The sequence below is a fragment of the Callithrix jacchus genome, chromosome 1 (assembly GCF_049354715.1).
Source record: "Callithrix jacchus isolate 240 chromosome 1, calJac240_pri, whole genome shotgun sequence".
NCBI classification, from domain to species: domain Eukaryota; kingdom Metazoa; phylum Chordata; class Mammalia; order Primates; family Cebidae; genus Callithrix; species Callithrix jacchus.
The window spans coordinates 198554340-198573893 of record NC_133502.1 but is presented as its reverse complement, the minus strand read 5'-3'; the positions used below and the strand labels follow the sequence as shown (position 1 = coordinate 198573893).

At 40.3% G+C, this 19554-nt stretch overlaps 1 protein-coding gene across 2 annotated transcripts in view; it reads left to right on the top strand.

The window, feature by feature from the left end:
• Nucleotides 1-19554, top strand: part of PITPNB (phosphatidylinositol transfer protein beta) — a 68346-nt gene that overhangs the window by 32442 nt on the left and 16350 nt on the right. For both annotated transcript variants that reach the window (XM_009008505.4, XM_002743636.6), the window contains exon 8: nucleotides 13665-13742. In XM_009008505.4, coding sequence (XP_009006753.1) covers nucleotides 13665-13742 — 78 coding nt within the window. The remainder of the gene's footprint in view (nucleotides 1-13664; nucleotides 13743-19554) is intronic.

Sequence of the window (19554 nt, the reverse complement as noted above, 5' to 3'; positions counted from 1 at the left end):
CACCTCACCTGCAGACTGTGGTCACCTAGGCGGTTGTGAATATCTGAAGTCAGGTAGATCACTGTGTATAGTCTTACCCAGTTTAAAAGTTCATGATTTGACCCTTTCTCCCTCAAATGAATGTGTTGGTGGTGATTTGGAAAAAGAAAATTAGGGAGACCTTCTGAAGGTATAGTGATCCTCAAAGTTCGTACTGTGGCATCTGGGCTCCTGGAGGTTTTTGTCTCAGTCTCACTTAATCAGTGATTTTTCATGACCTTCTCTGGTTTTTCTTGAGTGAACTAATTAAAAAAAAAAGTTAAATGGTTGAATTTCTTTTCTTCATATTACGTGCTTTTGAAAAGAATGAAAACGGCTGCATTATTAAATTTGTGTGAATTTATAGGCAAGTCCTCATAATCAGTCAGGACAAACAAATAGTTGGGAGTGCAAGAAACCAAGAATTCGAAACTCCACCTGGTGGGGGCTTTCTGTCACTGCAAGTGGATTTAATGCAAACACAGCCCTTAAACATTCTAATTCAGAGAGATTGTTGATTACCCTTAAGATTTAACCCTCTCAGCTAGGTTGTCAGATAGCTTGTATACTACTCTTGTAGATTTGCTGTTTTTGGTAGTGCTTATGAACTATACTTCACCACACAGAGAAGAGATGCAATTTGACTCATGCCATAACTGAACACTTGGGTGGATGCTTTGACATGTTTACATAATTGGAGGGTGACATTGTCTCACAGTAACTCTAGCAACAAGGATTTGTTTTAAAAATCTGTCAGTGTGACCCAGGGTCACATAGTAATTTGCTACAGAAATCATATGTATTGAAATATATGGGTCATTAGGGCTTTTTGTTGGTGACTTGTGGAAAGTCTGTAATGACTAATTGCTTTAGCCACTGTTCTCACTAGTATTCTAGAAGCTGCATCCCTTCCTGATGAAACAAGCCAAGTAGACTGGGATTTCTGCAGAAATGTCCCACTTAATTTCTTTTGTCCCTTTAGAATGTATCTACCATATGAAACAGATTTCCTGTTTCAAGAGAAAGTGGCATTGTAGCAAAGTGTTGCTAAGGTGTTATATCCTTTAAGAGGGAAGGGTCCTTCTGCCTGACATCCCCGCAGTCACAGAGTGGTACACCATGCTCCAGCAGGACACACCTGCTTACCCTCACACCCTCTCCAGCCTCAGACCCTTGTTTTGAACCCAGGCATCACTCCCGAAAAGTCTTCCTCAGTAAGCTAGGTGCCTGTTGGTGGTCAGGACTGTACTGTACTCATCGTTTCTGTGTCCAGGACCTAGGAAGATGCTGGATGCATGGTGTAGAGTAAGCGCTTCCGTAAAGGTTTGGTAGATCAGAGAGAATTTGCAAATGTTTTTTCTTTCTAGTATGTTTCTGGAGGAGTTTTTTATTGTTCAAATAGTAAATAAACAAATAAAATGCTACTTTAATTTCTTCTTTACTAATTCTAGATAATAAGTTATATATCATGTGCCTCCAATTATAAAAGTTTTGGCTGGTCATGGAGGCTTACGCCTAGCATTTTGGGAGGCCGAGGAGGAAGGATTGCTTGAATCCAGGAGTTCGAGGCTGCCGTGAGCGGTGATCATGCCACTGTACTCTAGTCTGGGCGACAGAGACTCTGTCTCAAGAAAATAAAAATTCTTAGTGTTGTTTCTAAATGAACAAATACCTTTTTGGTTAGATTAAAAAGTGCTTGGTTAGATCAAATTATAGTAAGAGCTAGGAGTATGCAGCATAAAATGCCACAGTGTAGGTTTTAAAGTTTTTTTTTTGAGACGGAGTTTCCCTCTTGTTACCCAGGCTGGAGTGCAATGGCGCAATCTCGGCTCACCGCAACCTCCGCCTCCTGGGTTCAGGCAATTCTCCTGCCTCAGTCTCCTGAGTAGCTGGGATTACAGGCACGCGCCACCACGCCCAGCTAATTTTTTGTATTTTTAGTAGAGATGGGGTTACACCATGTTGACCAGGATGGTCTCGATCTCTTGACCTCGTGGTCCACCCGCCTCAGCCTCCCAAAGTGCTGGGATTACAGGCTTGAGCCACTGCGCCCGGCCTAAAGTTTTTTAATTCCTAAAGTTGTCGCTGATATATAACCATAGTAAAAAGTTTAGGATCCCTTCAATGTCCTGATGAAATGCACATGCATATCTTCAGCTCATTTCCAAAATATACACAAATGAGTCAGTTGACATCTGCTTCTGCTTTTTTTTAAGGTATAAATTTGAATCTGGCTCTTTTTAATCATCTCCAGCACTTTGTCTAAGTAGTTTTCCATGATTTGTATACAAAAGTCACTTCCCAGGAGAGGAAGACTCTTTAAAGTGTAAGCCGAAGTATATACACAATTAACATCAGAAAGACCTCTGTTTTTGGAAGCAATTTGAAAGAAAATGAGCATGGTTTAAGAAAAAAAAGAAATTGAAACCACATTTTTAGATATTTATGTGTAACAAGAAAGGATTGTATCAGCCTTCCTCTATAGGACATAGTATGTGACTTTATTTTTATAATTTTCAAGGTACTTTTTAAGTAGAAATAATGTTAATTCAAGATATTAAGGCTTACATACCTAGAAGTGATGCACCTTAACATCTCTTTTTTTACATGTTAATAGTAAGGAAATATTAATGATATAAAATCATTAAATTGCTTGAGATATGTAGTTTAAAAATCTGGATCTATTTAATATTAAAATGAAGCAGATTTAAAGAGAGAATGAAATTTTTACCCATATCTTTCAGCATATTTGAGTGTAATGCTTCAATTCATGGTGGAATTTTTTCTAAATGAGACGATTCAAGAACAAGTGTTAGCATTGTGTGACCGCAGTGCCATGACCGCAGCATTTCAGCATCCCTGAGGATGATGCTCCTGAAAGGAAGAGACACAAGCTAGAAACTCGTGTGCCATGTATTTCTGGGTCACAGAATGTGCAGGGCATGCTCTGATTGATCGGGGACTTCCCTGCAGAGCTAGGAGGGACCCCTGTTTTGTGTGCTCCTCAGTCAGTTTGTTGGGCTCCTAAGATAAAGCTCAGATTTTATTCACACCACTTCCATCTTTGGTCCTTTTTAGCTTCACCCTGGTCGTTACTCCCATGTGCGTCTTCCTTACCTGTCCTTGAGTATAATTTCCATTGTCATATTTACCCAAAATCTCCATCCTTTTTTCTGGTACCTTTCTTCATTTGCAGATGTCCCCCCAGGGAGTAATGGGGACACAATTCTGGGCCCCGAGTGCTACAGTCCCTTCTGGAGTCTTCCTGCCTGCCCCAGGCAGCCAGCCTTCTGGTCCTTGGGTTGTTGCTGCTGTTGAGACTCTGGACCAGTTTGCAACGTCTCTTTCCAGCAGAAGCACTTCGTGCAAGCAGCTTTGTCAGCACCAGCTCCTATGGCAAAGTTGTCGGTCCACTCACTAGTCACAGTTTTTTTCTTAATACCCCAGAGGACACAGGCACTCCCAAGTGAGAGGATGGGGCTGCTGATGAAACAGCCTCCTCTGCAAGACCTGCATCACCTCTGCTGAGTCCAGCTCACTCACATCCCCCGTTCTGTCCCCAGTTTGGTCTCCTTTGGAGACCACGGTCCTTAGGAAGGTCTGTTTGTGCCTGAGTCCCAGTTGTGGGCCAGGTCTGCCCACCAGTCCAGTTCTCTGAACATTGCATGAAAGTTAAGAGGTGGTTCTTTTTAGAGCCCCAGAAGGTCACTGGGGAACATTTTTGGCTAACTTCAGAGCTTGCCTGTCAAAGCCTTTAGTTAGGACTCAAGCCAAAACCCTGAGTCCCTTTGCACTCAAGTATGGTCTGCCCACAGGCAGCTTATTAGAAATGCAAATTGGTTGCCTCCTCCCCTTTCAGAATCTTTGGAGTAGGGCTCAGGGCTCTTCCTGCAGGCAGTTCCTGTGCGTGCTCATCTTTAAGAAACTGCGTCCTAGTGTACATTATTAATGGTGAAGGATGTAGTATAGGCACCCTTGTAGGATTTTGGAAGCAGGAGGAGGCCATGGTCTGACAATATTCACCTTAAGCTTTATTTTTACTGTTAAGGAATTTGTTGCCCAGGGAACTGCTGTCACTCCCCAGCCATGTAAGCAGTGGAAGGGGAGCCAGGACTCGAATGCAGAGCTGCTTAATTTATTTTTGTCATTCTAGAACATCTTTTTGCTATATGATTTCTCTTCCTTTGCAATATGTTGATTAAGGGTATTCTTAATTTATTTGGAGGAAACAGGCAGCACCTGTTCTTACATCTCTCTTCTCTAGTCCCCTGAAACCCTAGTTTTTATAGTCTTGAAACCCTAGTTCTTATTAGTAGTCTTGGTCACCTCCTCCCACAACTGCTGAACTCTGATGTATTTTGAAGTTTGCATATGTGCAATAGAATAAAAGGATTAGAGACCCAAAGATGTGTTTTGGTGTGGATACTTACAGGGAACACCACTCCTACATTTTCTCATTTGTTCATTTAATACACTTTTATTGGAATTTACTATTTGTTCTGTGTTGCTATGGTACATCTTTTTCCAGTTAGAGGAATAATTGCATCTGTCTAAAGAGAGTGTGAGATTCTTAATCAGCGAACATGCTAGTGTGTCTGAGTGACTCACAGCTTCTGACTGTTGGTTGTGTAGGATGTGAGTGCTCCTTTGCCAGAGGGTTATTTTCCTCACAGGTGGTACAGAACAGTGCTGGGCACCAGGCTGCAGCCATAGTCAAAGTTCAAAGACTAATCAGAGTTTACTAAGTGAACAGCCCTTTTAATTGCTTGTCAAAGGACTGTGATGGGATTGTTGGGCTCATCCAAACTTCTGAGCAGCGGGTAGAAGTCACAGGTTAATCTTTTCAAGGATTATGCTGTCAAAGACAATGAATTGGTGTTTAAAGTTCGTACTTTTTTGCTTGTTCTTTATTTGGTGAGTATGTCTTGGTAAGAAGAACGGTGTCCTGTTCTAGCTGATGGTAGGAATATACTAAGCCAGTACCTGGTTTTTTTGAAATTTCAGTTGCCTCTGTGAATGAATATAATTGATTTGCTTTTCCATACCTTTAGTTGTTTTCACTTTGAACATACCATTCCATTATTTGAGTTTTTTAGTGAGCAATCTGACGCGTATTGTTTTAAACCACAGGTGTATATTGTTTAAAAAAAGGTATTTTGTTCTTTTTAAACATACTGTTTTCTAAATGTTGGCAAACGGATGAAATGTGGTTTAATTTATTGAGATTGAATCTTATGGACATGTCGGTTTTAGTCACACTTAAGCAGTGTTTGTTTCTCGTGCTCTCAGAAGGATTTGGCCCATCTTTTCTTTTGATCATACCTTCTCTGAGTGCCCAGATGTTACGTATTTGAGTAGATAGTCTTGGTAACACATGCTTTACTGCACTGCCTTTAGAAAAAACTTCGTAATTGCACTCTCTAAATAATCTTTATAATATTACAACCTTTTTCTCTTCAAAATTAAAAAGAATGATGGAACACAACCAGAAAAAGTTAAATATTGGTTGAAGCCATGTGAAGTTGTTAATGTTTGTAAGCTTTTGAGCTACAAAAATGACATTTTCTTTATGGATCTACCTAATATATCCTTCAAATTAATTTTTGGTAGATGACACCGTAAATGGTCAGCAGTCCTTTTGGTGTTCTCTCTCTCTCGCTCTCTCTCTCAGCTTTCAAGAACCTCCTGTGTTTTAGATGTTACATTTGTTCCAGCTGCTGCTGCTCATTTCCTAAGAAGGGCTTTCTGCTTCTTGGAGCTGTGCAGTGGCTACCCGGCTCTTTAGACCTGAAAAGAGCTTTTGTTTATTAGAAGTCTGTGGCTGAGATCCAGCCAGTCCTAGCCAGGCCTGTGGTTGCCAAATGCTTTGGTTCTTTTCTTCGGCGTGAGCAGAGACACTTGATCTCAATGGAGTACCATGTCCGTTTGCTGTTAAAATGAACCTAGATGTTCATTTCTGTCTTATAAATGTGTAACTTATCACTAGTACATGTGAGAGAGTTCCAAAAACTCATTATTAAATAAAGCGTGTGCATACTAAAGACATGAGAATTGTGACCCAGCTCCTAACTCAAGATGAACGCATGTGATAGTAGCTTTCCTGAGCTTAGGGGGAAAGCATCTCAAATACATGTTTTGAGGTAGCAAAACAAAGAAGTTTGTCAAATGCTTGTCTCATCTCGCCTTTGCTAAACTGTGAAGCAGACTGTTGTCAGGGTCTTTGGTAGTAAGTTAGAGATTTTTCCCCCCCACCCTCAAAGAAGATATAAATAAATGTAGGCATGGTTCCTATTAAAAAGAAACGTGAAAATGTTTTACATTATTCCACTGCCTTACATGGTCACGTACTTTCTGATCACTTCCAGTAGTAGATGTAGAGTGTCCGCCACATTCAAAGGCATGGTTGGGCAGCAGTGCCCTCTTGTGGGAAAACAGCATATTGCTTATTTCATGCTTAAATGTTATCAAAGATTTTAAAATTTGTATTAAAAATAGGCATGCACAAGCATGTTTTGTACAAAGTACTTTTTCACTAGAATCCATTTTAAGGTTCATTCCTAATTTTTTCCATGTTTTAAAAGTAAAAAGGCAGGATGGGTAATGGAGGTGTTGGGGGTATGAATAGGATTTGCTCCAGTTCCTTGGGTAGGGGATAAAATTCTCTCAGAGCCAGCAAATGTTTTTGAGCAGCTCATGGCAGATATTTTTAAAGAAATAAGTATAAACAGCTCCAAGTCAAGTTTTTAAAGTGCATTTTTTACAAAAGTTCCCTTTTGGCAGTATAAACTCTCTTTTGGGGGAGGCTCTCTAGGCTGAGAGGGAGCAAGCATCCCTTCAAGTACTTAAATGGTAGAGTGTAAATCACATTTTTGCAATAAAGGGTCATAGTTGGCTTTGGTATCAGACAGGGCAGCATCTGAGTCCCGGCTCTTCTGCTCAAGGATGGTGGATTTTGGCAAAGAATTTCACTTCCCTGCCTTTAGTGGTGGTGAGAGATACCTTTACTTCAAGTTTGTGAGCATTAACTAGGAGGATATGGGGCCTGGCACATAAGTGTGTGCCCAAAAATGGTGGCAGGAATGATACTGCTTATTGGATTTTGTTCTTGCTTTAAAAAAATGTTTAATTTTTTTCATACTTTAACTTTTTTACATTTAATATTTGTTAACTTAGTGCTAATGGAGTAAATGGGATCTTGAGACTTAGAAGCTAAAGGCTAAATCGTGAACTAACATTCAGAGTGAGAGAGGGCTCAGTCTGAATTTCTAATAGGCTGCTTTCCCCGATTTCAGTTTAAGGAAATTGATATAACATGTTCAGTGGTTTACTATCATTTAAGGAAACATGCATCTTTGTAAATAAAACTTTTCTAAACATATCACTTACATTTCAGGTGTGTGCAGTATAATCTTAAAATATGTAATGTTTAACAAGCACTTTTATGGAATTGACTTGTTTGTTAAAACTCATTTCATTGGTGAATAGCGTTTGAAATGTCTTTTTTTTTTGAGACAGGGTCTTGCTCTGTTGCCCAGGCTGAAGTGCAGTGGCATGATCTTGGCTCACTGCAACCTATATCTCTCAGGTTCAAGCGATTCTCCTGCCTCAGCCTCCTGAGTAGCTGGGATTACAGGCATGTGCCACCACGCCTGGCTAATTTTTTGTATTTTTAGTAGAGACAGGTTTTCACCGTGTTAGCCAGGATGGTCTCGATCTCCTGACCTCGTGATCTGCCCACCTTGGCCTCCCAAAGTGCTGGAATTACAGGCGTGAGCTACTGCACCTGGCTAATATCTTCATACTTAAATGTTATGGTATATAAACATATGCTAATAATCAATACAATATTATAATAATAAATACATTGCATATTTGTGCGTGAACTGCCCAAACCAGGAACCTCCCCTCCCCTGCAGAGAGGGCTGGGGTGTAGCCCACGGGCAGCTGCTTAAGGCAGCTCACCGGCTGCAGTAGCTCTGGGCTATACAGGAATCTCAAGTGCTTGCTTCTTTGGACCTCACCTCCCCATCTAATCCTGGAGCACAACTATTTGGTTTCCTTGCTGTGTTGTAGGATACAGTGTGCCACATCAGCCATCTGGTTGTAAGCCTTTTTCAGGGCTGAAATTCTGATTTCTTTCTCTCTTAATTTGTGTCCTTCCAGAGGCTTTCGGGGTCTGCCTTCATAAACATGACAGTGTTGGTGAAAAGGATAAGATCAGAAAGAATGGAATGAGCAATTAGTTAGGTTGTGCTCTAGCCTAGCAGTGCTCTAGACAGAGCCACCTCATGTGGATCACAGTGGCAACACTTAGCATAGAGCTGTTGACAGCTCGATACCCTCCCCACCACCCACATGCCAGGCTCCCCGCCCCCCATCTCAGGACTCTGTGGAGGGTTTCCGTGAGATCAGAAAGATTATCCAAAAAAGTGTTCTATTCAGGGGTGTAGATTTGACTGCATTTCTCAGTTCTCAATACAGTTGTTTAACAATTCAGCTTTTAGGATTCATTGGTGAAAAGCCAGTAAGGATTAATGAGAGGGCTGAATTATAGAATATTTTTTAATGCAGTTTTGTCCCTCTGAGGTACATTCAGTAACAGAAACTAGGCCAACAAGTTATTGACAATTAGTGGTCCTTTGGGAATCTGCTTTAATGAATAGATAAGAATGATTTGTAATTAGCATAATAATTATATGCAAATGAATGCTTCTGAATTGCTCTAAAACACTTCTGAACTGTTTAAACAGCTCTCCCGAGATCTTGTTACTCTATTAATTTGTGTAGCAAATCTTTTTTTTCATAGATCATGCAAAGATAAACTTCAGCCCAGCCCCTGTCCGAATGATTATGTATTCCAAGGTAGTAGGACCTGAATTAATGAGATTTACTTATACTATATTAATGGTACTCTGTGGGAACCTGAAAGGTTGAGGAGTCACTGGGGAGATGTAATTAAAAATAGAAAAGAAAGCTGCTTATTGGAAAATAACCGTTGAAATCAGTTTCTTAAGTTACTAAATGTTATTTCTCTTTACACCTCTGTTATTTGCTATTGCAAAATTTAATGCAAACGTTTTTTTTTTTAATGGGCTGACTTACTCTGTGGAGTCTTGCTTGAATTTTGTCAGCTCCAGTTATTTGTTTGGCATTAGGGTCAACAGTGACAGGATCCAGGAACTCATTTAGGTGCCACAATACTGGAAAATTCAGGGCATTGCTAATAAACGATGTCTGTTACTTATCTTCATACTCGATTCAGCTTTATCCCCCGTCCTCATCTTTATTTTTAGGATGTGCTTAGAGGAAATAAGCCTTGCTAATTGAACTGCAGTACCTATGCATTTTAAACTTAATGATTATCTTTGAGCTATTTTAATAGACACCTAATTAATCACTGTATGCTAAAGGAAAGCATCTTAAATAGCAGGCCGCGGGATCCTACTCTCTCACTCAAGTTTTTATGTTTACCCAGTAAAACAGCCCCTCTCTGCAGGGAAGAAAATAGGGGTTGATCTTTTCTAAGCAGGTGCCAAGGAGCTGCTAATGCTTGTGGTTCGGGTCCTCTTTTTCTTGGTTTACACAGCCTCACCTCTGGTAACCCATGCATGGTTATTTAAGCAGTTTCTGGTGTCTGGAGCTCATCTCTATTTTTCCACAAGCTGTCAAGAAACTTCTCCCAGCCTGCACCCCCCCTCCGCCTCCTACTCACTTCCCCATTCATAATTAGGAGTTAAATCTGGGCTCAAGGACATTTAGTTTGGCTTAGCACAGACAGATTTTGTACTTGCATTTTGGGGGGGCAGCCACTATGCTCAAAGATTCATGAAACTAATATTCTTTGTATTTGAAATGAACCTGGTTTCTATTGAGAGTTTCTGTTAAGATCTGTAGTGAGTAGCAGATGTACACCCAAGAGGTAGCACAACTTTTGTATCCAGTGACAGAAAACAGTTATTTATGAGAATGTAATGAATGCTTTCTGTGGCTCCAGTGTGGACACTCAGTAATCCATTTATTTACTGTATTTTATTTTGTTCTCCAATGGAGAACATTGTATCCTGCCTTTTTACTTTTAGAGTTTTCAATTAAATAGAGTTGTATTAACACTAATCCAGATACACCTTATGCTGATACCATTGTCTGTTTCTGTTGTTCAGGCACTATTATTGGTGGAGCAAGTAGTGTCTAGGGATATTACACCTAACTTGGTAATGATGGTTTTACTAAGCCCTCATCCTGGCCAGGCCTCTGGGCATTATATAGATAATTAAAACTGAATCATAAAAAATTTTAAACACAATGCACCTTAGCAATAAGATTATTCTACTTTTAAACATGATTTTAAAACCCATTTTAAATGCATTTCCTTGGCCTGGTGAATTTGCTTTCTTTTTTTTTTCCCAAGGATTACAGAAAGTGCATAGCAAATTCAGCCTTCAGAATACCCAGGAGCTGAAGACTCAAGTAGGCTACAGCTGTCTTCACCCACAGTATTCTAAAAGAACTAATGAGATGAGAAGTCTGCAGCTGGTGGCAAGCACAATAAACCATGAGCCAAGGGCTTCTCTTCATCAGAGCCTCCCCTTTCCCCATGGGATCCCAAAGGAGACAGAATACTAACAAAGCCAGCAGGCTGTCTCATTCCACACTATTGCTCATTTGCAGCTATAATTGGTAGCTGAGGTTGCATTCTGTATGCTGAAACTGTCATACATGAAGGAATATATTTGTTCATTGTGATACGGATATAAATCGGCCAGTTTTCAAACACGGCAAGACCAAACTGGATACCCAACAGTGAAACTGTAGCAGAGAAGACACTGTTCAGAAAATCAGATGTTTGTTGTGGAAATACAAAACTGAGGTTGTTTAAAAGCTACTTCCTGCTTTTTAATATCTTGCCACTTAATTCAGCTGATTAAACATTTACGTATTCTTCATATTCAGACTAACGTAAAATAAAAATTCCTGGGTTTTGACAAGATTCATTATTCTCATCTGTCAAGGTTTAAGTGCTATTATTAATAATTGGGTTTTGTTACGTTTTCAGTGTAATATCTTTACTATTTTCTACTTTGTATTCAAGAAGAGAAAAAGCAGAGGGGGAAGACGCTTATTTCAAATAGACATCTGTATATATGTGTATGGTATTTTATGTACACACAGTTGTGCTTCATAGGAAAATTCACTTTGCATCTCTGCAGCTTCTCGGTCTTTTGAAATGTGTTTGATTATCCAGCATTCGTTGACACTTTCTGCCGTCATCCCATGTGGCGTACCAGAATATGCCCAGGACCGAGGCTAAGGAGGCTTGAGTTGAAGTGCTGGGGTAGATGAGCCCTGCGACTTCCTCATCAGCCTGTGGTTTTAGCATCTGTCACGTGAAGGAGCTGGGGTGGTCTTTGCAGGTTCACGTCATGTCTATGATTCTGTGAATCCATAGTTCAGATTTTTCTACCGTTCAACGTGATTTTAAAATACATTCTGAAAGTGCATCTCCTTCGCTGGTTTTGCTTGGTGTTGATTCTGACAGTGATTGTCTCCATTCTCTGGTAGCAGTTAACAGGTGCTTCCTGGGGTTTGTGTTACCTGTCCTTTGTTTGCCTGTCTTTCTTCATCCCAACCAGACTGACTCATTAGGAGCCAGAACTGTGTTGGTTCTCCTTTACTTCATCTGTTTCCTTGAATTACCTCTTATTAATAATATTTTGTGGCTACCTTCTATATGGTGGCTGTTCAATAACTAGATTTTGATTGAGGGAAATGATGCTGAAAGTGATTATTTGATATGATGTTAAATACTTTAAATTTTTGAAAAAAATGAACTTGCTTTTAGGTTTTAATTCCAAGCCCCTGACTTAGAAGAAAATGTTTTATGGTGTTACCGGTTTATTTATGTTAATAGAGTAGCTTATATCTCATTGTGAATCCAGGTCTTAAAACCACGTGTACACACAGTAAGTAGATTCTTTTGTCAATCAGAAGTGGAGTTGTTCATGTTTAGGATGCAGTTCAAAACTGACGTTTAAGAATTCATACTTTCTGACAATAACTGTCCTTTCTGCTGCTGTGCCCAGACATGGGAAGTCAGTCCACTTGTCCAGCTCCTGGCAGCCTGTCCATCCCAGTTTGTCGTTCCTGGTAATGCTGATACCTCTGGCTGTGCCACATTGCATGTTTTAAAGCATTAAGACCCAGGATAGCCAGCTCAATTTGCTTGTTTAATAATTTTAGCTAATAATCGTTGGTTCTTTTCGTAGACAGTCTTTAGAGAGGCTTTAAGTTCTGGGTCGAGTATTTACACAATTATCTTTCTTTAAAGTTTTGTTTTCTCTCTGAACTCAACGTTTTTCTTTGTGTCACATACTTTGTAACTTTCTCTTTAGGAGTTATTAACATGGCGTATGCACTCACTGAGTAACTGTTGAGTTTTGAGTGGCTGCTTCTCAGTGTAGATTTTTGATTTGTGGAAAGTTCATATTATGCTATAGTGCATGTTCAGTTCTTGCCTTTGCTTGCACTACCCTTATCTCTAGAACAGTGATTTTTAGTTAAGGTTTCATATCTTGACTTGTCTGGGCATTTTTCACTAAGTAAGGGGTCTCTTCACAAGTCTGCTCAAGAAGGAAGGGACTTCCCTCCCCCGCCCCTTCTTTGCAGTATTTTAAACTGACCAACCGACCACGGTCCAGTTACTCTTGCAAACTCTCTTTTAATGATAATGATGATGATGATGATGATGATGATGATTTTTAATCTGGGATCTAGCTCTTCAAAAGTAATTTTATCTTTTTTTCTGGAGAGAGAGAGAGTGTGTGTGTGTGTATGTGTGTAATGACAGGAGAACTTTTAGCAGATAGATTTTAGAAGATTTTCTTTTTTCATTTCCTCCATTCTGTCAGGAAAAGGATATACTAAGGGAAACAGAATGTACATACAATAGAACCCTAAATAAAACCTACATTTGAGAGCCGTTCCCCTGCGGGATGATAGAACGGAGGCCGTTACACGACACCCCTCCCTCCCTCCTTTGGCAGTGAGCGGCTGACGTGGGTGCACTCCTTCTGTGAGGAAGCCAAGCCATGTGGACCCCAGGGCTCTCTGAACAAGGGTTTGGAGAGGCCAGTCGAGAAATTGAGATGTCCACCACAGACCCAACTGTAGGAAGAGGTTGGGGGATGCCGTAGAATCGGTAGTTGTGATTTCGTTCCCAGCCACAGTAGATGCTCTGGCCAGCGTTAACAGTCAAGTGACATCATCTACCTGTAGTGTCAAAACTGGGAGGGGTATGTTTTACTCCTTGAATGCGATTATCCATGTCTCAAAATGCTTAATTATTAAAAACTGTTGGAAGATTTGTTCTTGGAGACAGCTGTCCAGTAACCAGTCAGAGTGGATTGCTAGTCCAAGACTTTCATCATTTCTTATTATGTAGCTATTTTGCCTAAGATAAAAGTTTAAGGCAAAGGAAACCAAACTGAAAACAATGTCTGAAAGAAGCGTTTTTCTACTTCTATGCAAACGCACAGTGAGTCTAACTGGTTTCTGTCATGTGTTTTGGTAGCTGCAAAGAGCTGTTCTGGCAAGGTTAAAGAATATTCTCTGGTTTTCTTCTCTGCCTCTGACTTTGTTTTGCTTTGCAGGACTACAAAGCTGATGAAGACCCAGCGTTATTCCAGTCTGTCAAGACCAAGAGAGGCCCTTTGGGACCCGACTGGAAGGTACTGGATGCTGACCTTTCTGACAGGCAGAGTCTTGGCAACAGAACACTTGACAGGTCCTGAGTCTTGAAGAGCTGGTGACGTTTAAGTGAAAAATAGAAATGGCACAAAAATAGTTTTATTTGCGATAAGGACTTAGAGCCAGTTGCAGTTGGCCAGCAAATCTGTGCTGCATTAGCAAACAGAGCAGAGCCAGACTGTCCTTTCAGCACAACGCTGCTCCAGTAACTCTTAAGAGAGACAAATGATTTAGTCTTTGGAGATTGTAATGTTCTCTTTTTTGAGACCTGAAGCCATATAAAAATCCATGTTAAATGAAGGTTCGTAGTTTAAGTTTAGTCTTAGTAAAAACTGAACAAGTTCCCTTCACCCAAGCTCATGTTCCTGGCCTTTTAATAGTTATATTTTTGGAAAGCAGGACACGAGAGAGCAATTTTTGTGGCAAGTAGTTGTTTTTAAATAAAGAGCACACCTTTATTTATGGAAGTAAGAAAGGTAATGTCAAGGTAATAATTTAAATTGCTATAGAAATATAATACATTTTAAAGACATCTACTAAACTAAATGACAGATCCGTAAAGAAGTTTGAGTGTGTTGTTGGCAAGTTATTCATAGCTCATTTGACACAGAAGAGCATAAAAACTTAAACTTGCCCAGAGCAGATTTTCCACTCACCGGGTTTTGGTAACCAGTCTGTTTGTGTGAAGCCAGTCACAGGTCATCGATAAATGGTTCTAGGTGCTAGTTGTTGCATGCACATAGAGGATTACTGTTACAGCCTCACAGAGAACTCATTGAGTGGTTCTCCGTGGGTGTTAGACTGTTTTATGGACTGTCTTTTGCATCCACTAAAAGGAAAAATGAGTTCGATTTTGTTTTATAAGAAATATTCGTACTATCTTATTTTCACATTTGTTCTCTGGGTAAAGTTTAGTTGGAAGTTCTCCCACTTTTAATACCTAGCATATTAGGCTGATCTTGCATTACCGTAAAGAACTTGAGACTGGGTAAATTTAAAGAAAAGGGTTTAATTGGCTCATGGTTCTGCAGACTGTACAGGAAGCATAGTGCTGGTATCTGCTTTGGGGGAAGCTTTAGAAAGCTTACAGTCATGGTAGGTGAAGGGGCAGGCATCTCACAGGCAGAAGTGGGGCAGGGAAGTGTGCCATACACTTTTATACAACCAGATCTTGTGTGAACTCAGAGCAAGAACTCACTTATTACCAAGGGGATGGCCCAAGCCATTCTGAAGGATCTGCACCCACGATATAAACAACTCCCAGCAGACTTTACCTCTAACATTAGGGACTGCATTTCAACATTGGGGATTATATTTCAGCCTAAGATTTGAGCAGGACAGATTTCTAATCTGTATCACCCAGAAAGTGGTATATACCACTTATAAATTAACAGATTCAGGTTGCTTCCATCTAAATTTGCTTTATTGGGTTTAGAAAATGTCCCCATTCCTTCTCCAGATGTCTAGCTTCAGACTTCAAAACTCAATCTTAGTTGGAAGAGAAGTCCTTTGAGATCTCACACTGGTCTTCCAAACAAGGACACCATGCCAGAGAGCAGTGCAGAAGGTGGCTCCCTCCACCGATGCCGTAACTTCTGCAAAAGGGCATCTTGTTCCAAGGAGTGGTGGCTCTAGCTGGCAATACTTTTACAGGGAGTAAAGAAAGGGGCATGAAGTTGAGATCCAGAGGTGAATTAAATATTGTATTTTCTTGAGGTTATCAGCTTTTCAAGTATAAACTTTAAAAAGCAGTGCCACCTGCATTACATGGTAGGCTTTATGTTTGGGCTCAAATCCGTCTGTAGGAACTTCTAACTGATTTTGTAACAGGCAGCAAAAGTACTTTGATACTATGTCTTGTGCTAATTTCTAACTTTTTAGAAACTTGGAATATATACCGTGTCTGGCCTGATTTTTAACTGGTACTGATTTGCCTTTTATTATTGACGAATGATTGAAATTATAGAATAGGTTTAGTTCTTAGAAATAATGTGAATTTTACATTTCTGCAGGTTGCAGAATGGCAATTCTTTCCATTTTTCCCCATCGTAAACATGTAACTTATTAGGCTGGTAGTGTGCTGGTCCTTTCTATCATTTGCCTGTTGGTTGTTTGTTTTATCCAGATGATGGTGGACGCAGCTACTCTTACATTGAGTTACTGCCTGACTGAATTTCTGTGATTTATGATGATCTCAGAAATAACTAGTGCAGTCAAGAATAACTAATAATAATTAAGCACTCCACTTGCTTCTGTGGAGGGAAATAAAGAGTAAGAAGGTAGCTGATAATACAGCATGCAGGAAAACAGGGACCCATGGACTTATATTACCAGTATCTTCTGTAAACATGTTCAGCAGGCCCTCTGTCAATTACTGTCCTGATGGAGGCACTTAAGTTAGCACTAGGGAAGGATGGTAGTTGGAAATTTTTATACTTCTGAAATGCAAGGAACTAATAGGGGACAAACTTATGATAATTATGGCTTAAAGGAAGAAGAAATCTTACTGTGGACCCACTTACCCAGGGTTGTGTGGAAGAATGTTCTTGTAGAGGAGCTGCCTGGTTGTTCCACAGTCTCTCAAAAGGCCTTCCGTGAGCCATCTCACACATACCCTTCAGCAGAAACCTGCCTTACCGTACAGATTCCAAAGTCTGTTCAAAGCTAAATGCAAATCCCATGATCTCTTTGAAACTTTTCCTTCCTTATCTGATGGTGGTATTTTCCCTCTGCATTACTGCAGTATTTCCTTACTGTCTGTACCAGACTGACTAGGGGAAGTGAAACTTTTCTTTGGTACCAGGTAGTATACAAGGTTACATTGAATCCTCACAACCCTCCTGTAGTGTAAATTCAGCTGCTTTATTTTATGTAGTTGAGTACCTTGGCCAGAGAAACACAAGTCATAGTTGTAGAAGAAACAGCACAATGCCTGTCATTTCTGGAACACCTGATTCAGTGCTAGTTCCAGCAGTGTGTAAGGTGTGGAGATGCAGTGGATTTTAACTCTTAATCCAGTGACTCCCAGATACTGTTCTCTAACTTCTATGCCCTGTTGCACCATTGGCAATTGTGTGACTCTGTTCATGATATTGCCAGAATTTGATAATTTCTGTTACACTAGTGGTATGTTTTCAATGGTCAGGGAATCTGTAAGTGACCGAGGCACTAAGGGAGATCCATTAAAAAGTCTTTAGGAATCTACACAAGTTGTAACTTCAATAACCCTTACTCTGAGCCTTGATTTCCACATCTCTAAAATGGGAATGATTTTAGTAACTGCCTCAGAAAGTAATCGTAAAGACTGAGTGAAATAATATTAAATCCCCAGCACAGAAGTGCAGTCAGTGTTAACCATTATCATGGTCAGCATGCTTTTGTCTTTCATCTCCTGGGGTTGCTGAGATGTATGAATGTGTCCCTGTATTTATGATGTGTAATTCTTACCTGTCTGGTATCCAGAGAGTTCCCCTCATTCTAAGCGTCTAGGGATTGTTAAACACCTCTAGGCTCACCCGTCTTTACCTCTCATGGTTATATGTGTTTAATTAGTGCTTTTATTTGGTCAGCCGTAAAGCAGAGAGCCACACCATTTAAGAAGATTCATTAGCAGGGGATGATGAGGTTGCTAAGGAATAGATTTTCATATTTCCCACATTTGTTAAGAGTACCGACTATGGGAGGCCGAGGCGGGTGGATCACGAGGCCAAGAGATCGAGACCATCCTGGTCAACATGGTGAAACCCCATCTCTACTAAAAATACAAAAAATTAGCTGGGCATGGTGGCCCGTGCCTGTAATCCCAGCTACTCAGGAGGCTGAGGCAGGAGAATTGCCTGAACCCAGGAGGCGGAGGTTGCAGTGAGCCGAGATCGCGCCATTGCACTCCAGCCTGGGTAATAAGAGCGAAACTCCGTCTCAAAAAAAATAAAAATAAAAAAGAGTACCGACTATTTTGTTAAGCCTATGATGTGATACATATCTTTTATTTTTTAAAAAACTACAGACCCAGAGATGCAGGCCTCAGTTGTATATTTATTGTCCCTCTGAAGAAAGCATTTTTAAAATCTGAGTGCATGAAATATATTTTGTTACTTAGGGTTCAGCATTTGATGCAGTGACTGTGTGCATGGTAATAGGAAAGCGATTTATAACCCGATCCAGATTTTCGCTTCAAGGCAGAATTGTACGTTTCTGATGGATGTAAATGTCTTGCTTCTCTGTAGCACTGTGTGCACGTGTGCATATGTGTGTGTGTGTTACGGACATTTGTTTTTAGCTTTTTTCAGTTTGCCTTCTCCTCTGATTTGGGTGAGGAATTGTCATTTTGACAGATTGAAAACACTACCTTTGAAGATTATGGTTTCATTTTATCTCATGGCAAGACCTCATTTCTTCCTTTAAGCCAAACATCTCTTGAAGATTTAAGCTTCTGTGTCTGCAAATACATGATAGTTAATAATTAGGCCTCTAAAGGTCTTTGTAGGAGGCTTTGTCAAAGCTTCTCTCCCTTATAGGGCTTGGTGCGTCTTGGAAACCTCAGCCAGAGTTCTGAACTTTGGAGTATATAAGGGGATCAGGTCAAATAAATAGGTTGATCCAGAAATTATGGTGGTTTGTAAATTATCTTTATGTACATATTGTTTCTCATCATAAAGGCATGCCTCATTTGTCTTTTGTGTTAACTCTATCATGAGCAAATGCTCCAGTAGTCAGAGGTTGGCCTTTCAGTTGTATAAACTGTTTAGCTGCTCAGTCAGCTTTAGAGTCGTTCTAGAACAGCCATAGAGACCATTCTGGATCCTTCATGCCAGTAGAGGGAAACCATTATGCTAATTCATTTACTGCTCTGCTACCAAGATTTCTTTGTCTTTCTAGCCCATGTCTATGAAAGATGGTGGTACCCTTGGTGTCAATGACTTAAGATAAGGAAACTGCAAAACTCTTTTGGCCAGAGATGGGAGGAGTAGAAGTGAGTGATGAGGGAGAAGTTGAAATTCTGGTGTGGAAATTTCTTTTGAGATAGAGAGTGGCAGGAAAGCCACCCAAAGACTTAAGTGGTGAGACTCAAGTGGCTTATGAGCAGTGTCCTTTACTTGGTAGCCACCCTAGTGGAAAGACTGGAAAATGTTTTTTTTTTTTTTTTTTTTTTTGAGACAGAGTCTTACTCTGTTGCACATGTGCAGTGGCATGATCTCGGCTGACCACAACCTCCACTTCCTGGGTTCAAGCGATTCTCCTGCCTCAGCCTCCCGAGTAGCTGGGACTACAGGTGCACGACACCATGCTCGGCTAATTTTTTTGTATTTTTAGTAGAAATGGGGTTTCACTATGTTGGCCCGGCTGGTCTCAAACTCCTGACCTAGTGATCCACCCTGCTTGGCTTCCCAAAGTGCTGAGATTACAGGTGTGAGCCACTGGGTTTGCCCGGTTCTCTCTTGTTTCTTAGCCTGGAATGTCTGTGGGGTCCAGGGAGGATACAAAGCATTTAAAAATACGTTCCCTCCCTGTAATCTCACATTTGAAACCCCATAGTGGGTGGCATAAAGAGGCTTAGTAATCAATTTCTGGTTAGATCACATTTTGGATTATGTATAATAAAGCAAACCTTCAAACATGGATGATTTTAATATCTGGTTTGATGACTAAGTTTTTAATTTGAGTTTTAAAATAAATATATAGCACATAGTATGTACTAATTATATTAACTCCTACAGAGGATACCAAAAAACAAAGAAAGCTGTTCCATGTCTTTAAGAAGCAAAGTGCCCCCTGAATGAAACCGGATTAATT